Source organism: Eleutherodactylus coqui, chromosome 3 (genome assembly GCF_035609145.1).
Source record: "Eleutherodactylus coqui strain aEleCoq1 chromosome 3, aEleCoq1.hap1, whole genome shotgun sequence".
Classification (NCBI taxonomy): Eukaryota; Metazoa; Chordata; class Amphibia; order Anura; family Eleutherodactylidae; genus Eleutherodactylus; species Eleutherodactylus coqui.
This window is the reverse complement of record NC_089839.1, coordinates 118875468-118882332: the sequence shown is the minus strand read 5'-3', so window position 1 is coordinate 118882332 and position 6865 is coordinate 118875468. Positions and strand designations below refer to the sequence as shown.

Sequence of the window (6865 nt, the reverse complement as noted above, 5' to 3'; positions counted from 1 at the left end):
AGAGCGATCGCGAAATCCGTAATTCAAATCTGGTCGTGTAAAATGATGCTGCGCTCCATGGGGGGCTTTTTAACGTAAATATTAAAAGGCAGGTTTTACAGGATTTGCAGGCGAGATTATAAATGTCGCCGTCTGTAATATTTGCAGCGTGTGGAAGCAGCTGCAGCTCGCTGTGCTTTTGACCTCTCGTCTTTCCTGCTAACGCAAGTGCCTTTGGCGAAGTGATTCAGCAGCATTATACAAGAGAGCCGGAGGGGGGGGGGGGGGGGGGGGGGGGGAGAACAACAACAAGACCCAGAGAGTTTCCAACTCGGTACAAGCCATGGCAGAAAAAGCATGAAATAGCTGAGGAGAGCGAGAAGAAAAAAAGAGGCAACGAGAAACATCCTGCGGGAGAGGGCGGACCGCTGGAGAGCGCCGCGCCACAGACATTTCTGGAAGGACGTGGCTTTCCTCGACACATTTGACTAATTATTAACCGTTTCTAGCGTTCATTTAAATTGTGAGGACGGTGACCCACCCAAACCTCCACATACTACTAGACTGAGGGGGGGGGGGGGGTTGGGGGACACGGCCCTTCACCTCACAGAACGGCAAACAACATGGCCGCCAGCAAAACGACTAGTAATCTACAGGGTAACAAAATGTGTCCCTAATTACACGAAAGAGTGAAAAAAAAACTGTGCTCGCATCACACGCACAAAGTCCGCGCCGCCCTCCCCCAGATAGTGTGCGAGTCCGAGCACCTCCCGCAGATCTTGTTTGTTGTTTTGGCTGCAGTTCAAAGAATTGAAAGAGGAGGGGGAGGGAGGAAGCGTGGGTGTGCGTGCGTGCGTCGCTACTGCGCCTGCGCACGGGGGGAGGCGGCTGACGGGGCTGTTTAAGAATCAACTTGGAATCACAACGGTTTGCTCGGGGCGTGACGTCACCGGCTTCTTCCAGGGAGTCTGTGACGAGTGGCGGGAAGTCGTAAGGACGGAGAGCGCTGCTGCTAACGAGCAGCGGACGGGACGTGTTCTGCCGCCACCAAGCCGACAAGAAGGGGTTAAGGCCGGAGTTGTAGTGAGCTTTTGGCAGCCTGGAGAGGGGGGGTCCTCTGGTGACTGAGGCCGCAGCCAATCGCCAGGTTGCTTCCCTTCCCCCCTTCCTCTCCCGACTCCCCCCTCCCAGGAGCGGTGCAGCTGAGGAAGGCGAGAGAAGGAGCGTGAACAAGAAGAATTCCTCGTCGTGCTCGCGGGCTCCTGGGCGTATATGTCTCCAGCCGGACCCGGCACTGCCCGAGGGCGCCGAGGCTGAGTACCCGCACCTTCTCCTCCCCTGCATCGGAGCGGACCTGCCTTGCTATGTCCTCCGCCACGGTGGCCGCCTCCCGCAGACAGTCGTGCTACCTGTGTGACCTCCCCCGCATGCCATGGGCCATGATCTGGGACTTTACGGAGCCCGTGTGCCGCGGATGCGTTAACTACGAAGGAGCCGACCGCATCGAGTTCGTCATAGAGACCGCCCGACATCTGAAGAGGGCACACGGCTTCCAGGACGGCCGATCCCCGGGGCCGCCGACCTCCTCGTCGTCGTCCAGCTCCTCGTCCACCAAGCTGACCGCCAAGGAACTGGCGCAGATCGGACACCCGGGGGCTGAAAGCGTGTCCCGGGCCGCGCAGCCCCCTCCGCCGCAGTGCCTGGATCGCTACCCGCTGGTGTCCGAGAGGCCGCCGCCCCGCCTGGCCTCGGATTACGGGCGGCAGGTAAACGGCATCCTCCTCCCCAACGGCTTCCCCAAACCCGACGAGCCGCCCGAACTGAACCGTCAGAGCCCGAACCCGCGCAGGACTAGCGCCGTGCCCTCTTCGTTGGGCGCCCTGATGAACGGCTCGCCCCTGGGCGGCGGGCGGGCTCCGGCGCTGGGGATCTCGGCCTCCTTGGTCGCCGCCGCTACCACCTCCGCGGACATGGGCGGCAAGCGGCCGGGCTCCGTGTCCAGCAGCGAGCACGACGCCAAGGAGAAGCACCGGGCGGACAGCTACTCGGAGCTGGGGGAGAACCACAAGGGGCGACCGGACGAGTGGATCAACAAGCCCAAGACAGTGCGGGATACGCTGATGGCCATGCAGCACAATCACTCGCCCTTTGACGCCAAATTCAAGAAGGATCCGGGCGCGGGGAGGGTTCTGGGCTTTGATGCCAGCAATACGGCTTCCAAATCGGGTATGCAAAAATAACAATCGTGATGTGTGTGATGTTATAGCCCGCAGAGGGGACTCGTGTCGGAGAGGGACTGCACCCTACTAGTCGTGCAGGCTCACACGTGGGCGGGGCTACTGCTGACTAAGCGCTCATTGCATTGCTGCTTTCACTTTTGCACGTTGTACTGTGGGCTGCTGGTTGGCATCTTGGGTGTAGAGCATCTTCATGTTCTCCAGGGTCGGGCTCTGTATGTGCTGAGTCTTGGTCCATTTGGCCCATGCTGAATTCAGGTTTGTCTGGGTCCGGTTGGCCCGGGTTCGGCTGGGTCTTGGTCTAGTTGGCATGTCTGGGTCCGCCTGGGTCTTTGTCCAGTTGGCCTGATCAGCCGTGATCTGGTCTTATTCCCTCATCTTGGAGCTATAGAAGTTCTTCTCGTCCTGTACGCTCTCTAGAAGGAGGTGATGTGACGTAGAGTGTTCTGTGGACTTGGCTGTTTCCTGCAGGGTCGGTGCTGTCAGCAGCTGCCGGCTCGGGGATTTCCATTCTGTTCTGCTGCTTTTGCTCTTTAATTAGAAGCAACAGCTGTAGGCGGCTGCAGTGCAGATTCCGGAGTCTGATGAGGCTTGCGGGTTTTCTTCTCATTTGTATGTTGGTGAATTGGTTGTCGTTACATTGTACATTGCAGGATTCTCAGTTTTTGTTATGTTTGAGGTGGAAACATTATCAGATGTTGCCTGAAAACTACCCCTTACTAAACTCTGGGCTGCGAGTCTCCTGTCGAGGCCAGACACCTAAGATTACCAGCAGATGGTACTAAAGCTGCAGCTCCCATGCTGATTGCACTTACTGGTTGTGATGTACAGGTGGTAGGTGTGTACTCTAGCGAGGCCTGTAGTAGCACAGAATGGAATCTGGTGGTGATGGTGACGAATCCTATGAATCTGTTATTTCCTTATGTTACCTTGCAGTCAGTAATCTTGTTTTGTTTCCCTCCAGTGTGCTATAACATACTTTTAGTTGTAATTTTTTTTTCTATAGTGGTAGATTGGGAAAAAAAAAATGCAGTACAAAGAAAAGTGTTTTGCTAAATGCCTTGTCATCAGGTGGATGAATGTCAGGACTGTAAAGATGTTGAATGCGATCACTATGCAGCTGCAGACACTGCTGGATCCTCCCAGTAAGGCCCGGCATATATCTGCAAGGCACCACTTGTTTGCTGATCCCTTAGGCTTCCTGTAGAGAACATGCAAAGCTCTAGATGTAGAAGGTAGCTCTAAGGCCTGGTTCACGTTGGTTGAGTAGCTGGCCCAGTTAATGGGTCAGTACTTGACTTGCCCTCACATTTTCTTACTTGTATTTAGATCAAATAACTGGGCCCAGAAAAAGCAACCCTACTTCTGCTATACTACTGCAATTTCTCCCCCTCCCTCCACTGCTATACTACTCCTCTGCACCATCCGGTTTACACAGGGAGCGTGTGGGAGGAGTGGACGAGCAACTCTGTCTGCTGTATCTCTACTGTCTACTGCATCACTGTATTTACACTACTCATGCTTTTTCTAGCTTGTCTGCCTACTTGACCAATGTAAACCCAGCTTTAAGGTGCTTTTTGCACGCAACAATTAACGTGCAATCCAGTGAGACTCTGAACAATTTAATCGTCCAGTTCTCTGCATGCATTTATACTGAAAAACTTATCGGCCCGTGTAAACAGGCGGTATCACTTTGCAAACGACGGCCTGCTTACTGTGAATGGAGGCTGGAACAATCCCCTACCGACCCATTCCGCCTTCATTCCTTTGTAAAAGCAGTGGAACAATTATCGCCGGGACTAACTATTGGGCCTCTTATGCACGACAGATCGTCCCGTGTAAAAGCACACTTGGTGTAAGACGGCTCTGTTGACACTCTAGTATGGTATCCATTTATAGGAGAAACCATCATGCTTTGCTGGGTCTGTTGTTCAGCTCTACGAACAGTGCCCAAAAGACCCCATTAATTTTGAAGGTGTCCGTCCTTTGCTGGGAAAAATAGCACTGCATGTAGCGCTGTTCATGCTGTGAAATATAACAGAACTTGCGACTGAGGCTCAGAATGGGCTATTACTGCCCCATGTAAACATGACCTGACACAGCGAGATTTGCGCAGTGCACTGCTCCAGGATACGTAGAAACAGCATTATTTTGACTTTACCTTTAGGAATGCCTGGAGAAGAGCTTTAGTAACTCTGTGAATGATAGATAAAAAAAAGTGAAAAAGGAATGCGGATTAACTGTATAGTGGTTTAAATTTTGTATTCTTTAAGAAGTTGGATAATTACCGAATCTTTAGTGTTGGACACCCCTTATCGGGTGGCCTCATCCCAGTGATGAGCTGTTAGTGGCAGCAGTAATTGAATCTTTGTGTTTGGCCTCCACATTGCCTACATATGCTGTAATAGGGTCTATGGAAAGGGATTGTCCAGAATGGGGTAACCCTCTTATTAATCGGCCGATTTCCCATCTAAACAGGCTGTGGGATAGAGGTTATATTTTAACATTGTGGGGTTCATTAACACTTTTATTTCAAGTTTTTGCTGTGACCAAAAAGTGTACCTGAGTTTTCAATAATTTTTCTAAAATATACCAGGTCCTTCTTACCCCTCTTTTCCTGCTGTTTGTAGCCTGTTTCATGTGTCTTAAGTTCTGATTTTCAGGAGGTCTTCCCAATTTTTCTCATGTTTTGCTGTTTGCAATCCATTATCAGAGAGGGGGCATGTAGCAAGTCTAGCATTCTGCCTGCAGTTCACTGTCCTGACTTCCTTGACCTTCCCTTCCTGCATTGTACTATCTTATGGTCTAATCAGCAGGGAGTCAGTATGTCAATGCTCACCCCTCTGCTTTCCCAGGTCAACTGGGCATTTAGAGACATTCTGTCCAAATGGTTAGTAAATCTACTATACTCTGTATAATGTGTGCAAATGAAGACACACCTGCGTGCTGTTACAGCAGAACAGAATGTGGCAATTATCAGTGTCTGCAGATCTGTCAGCCTGCGGCCTGTAAAGATAGTCCCTCTATTGCTATGGAAACATCCATGTGTCCTTGTTTTAAATGGAAGCTCTGTACCTATCAACAGTGCATTGCAGAGAAGCTGCATGGGAGAGCGGCAGCCACATCAAACGTGATTTACTGCAGTAAAGCAACAACATTTTTAATGCAAGTATATTACAGAAATGAGACTAGTAGAAGAGCAGAATATTATGAATATATTATATAGGCATGAGCAACAATCCTCGGCCCGCTGCCCCCTCGATAGATACCAAATGCCTGAAGTTCAGGGGAAGGGATCGCAATCAGACTGCACAGCTAGGATGGAGTACGCTCGGCGCAGGTCCCAATAGAAATCGCTAAAAGCGACTTTTTGGAAAAGCACATAGTGAAAGGTGATTTAACCTTTATGTACTGTATTCAGGATATTGGTGCTCAATATATATCCAATGATCCACTGAAATTTTCCCACAATGACTGGTCAGAGGTCATTTATCAAATCATATGTTTAGCCAAGTGTTTTATGCATTATCTAGATATTTGCACAAACGACTATATGCAAAAATTCATTGGTAATACTTGATGGACCGTTCCCATAAGACTTCTCGGATGTTATGGCCTGCGGAAACTTTGAATAGGCCAAATCCGTTTTTGTTTGTATTCCATTACCATGAGGTTCTTATTCTAGACCGTTATTCTCCTAACAGTTGTAACTGAAAAACATTAAAAGGAAATACATAGGTAATGTAAAATAGTTGATTCATTTTAATAAAAGATGTCAATGCAAGAATGGGCGTCTCCATAGAACCACTCTGATGGCTGCCATGTTTGACCTCTTTCGCCAAGAATATGGACAGGAGCACTATACTCTGTGTACAGCGGATATATCCGCCTAGTATCTAACGCTAGACATGATATAGGAATTTCATGTGTGGAATGGTTTTTTTTGTTTGTTTTTTTTTTTACAAGCGATCCTGTTAAAACGAGTTTATTTTGAACTGCTTAGAGTTAAGTAGCTTTTTCACATACGATGATACAACGCTTTGGGACCGCTATTTCTGATGAGAGTAAACTGTGGAAATATATGCATGCTTATTTACACGTAGCTTTGAAAGAATCACAGCATCAAAATACTCCAATTCTATAAGCACTTTAATAGATGTATTATTTGGCCCCTTGGATGTTCTCTCATTGAAGAACTTTTAGCAAAGCGTAAATCGGGGTGAATGGGGAATGGAAAAAATGCTTCAATATAATACCTGCAAAATATTTTTTTGGGGACCTAAAGATACTATAAAAACGACAAATGTATCACATTAAATTTCAAAACAGTTGATACAAATGGCTGTCATTCAAAAGCCACCGCTGTCATAAATGACAAAGGAATGTGCCATATAGCCAGTGTAAGCCGATTAGCAGGAACTGTGTCCTACTAGGAACCGTCTGGAATTTTAAATAAGTTTCTTAGATAAGGGGGCCACAAGTTCAAAATGCTGGAAAGAGAGCAGAGACTTTAAAGGGACACTCCCTATGGAATAGCACCATAAGCAGTTATGTTCTGATGAAGGCCGCCTGCAGACGGGCGGGTCGGATCCGGCAGTGAGAATTCTCGCCGCAGGACCCGACCCGAGCGCCTGCAGAGACGAGCGCGT

The 6865-nt window shown here is 49.1% G+C and overlaps 1 protein-coding gene across 1 annotated transcript in view; it reads left to right on the top strand.

Moving 5' to 3' along the window:
• The first annotated feature begins 876 nt into the window (after positions 1-876).
• The window catches only part of IRF2BP2 (interferon regulatory factor 2 binding protein 2), a 31689-nt gene continuing 25700 nt past the window's right edge, over positions 877-6865 (top strand). Inside the window, exon 1 of the mRNA XM_066596002.1 lies at positions 877-2205. Within this exon, the coding sequence (XP_066452099.1) occupies positions 1344-2205 (862 nt within the window). The 5' untranslated portion in view covers positions 877-1343. The remainder of the gene's footprint in view (positions 2206-6865) is intronic.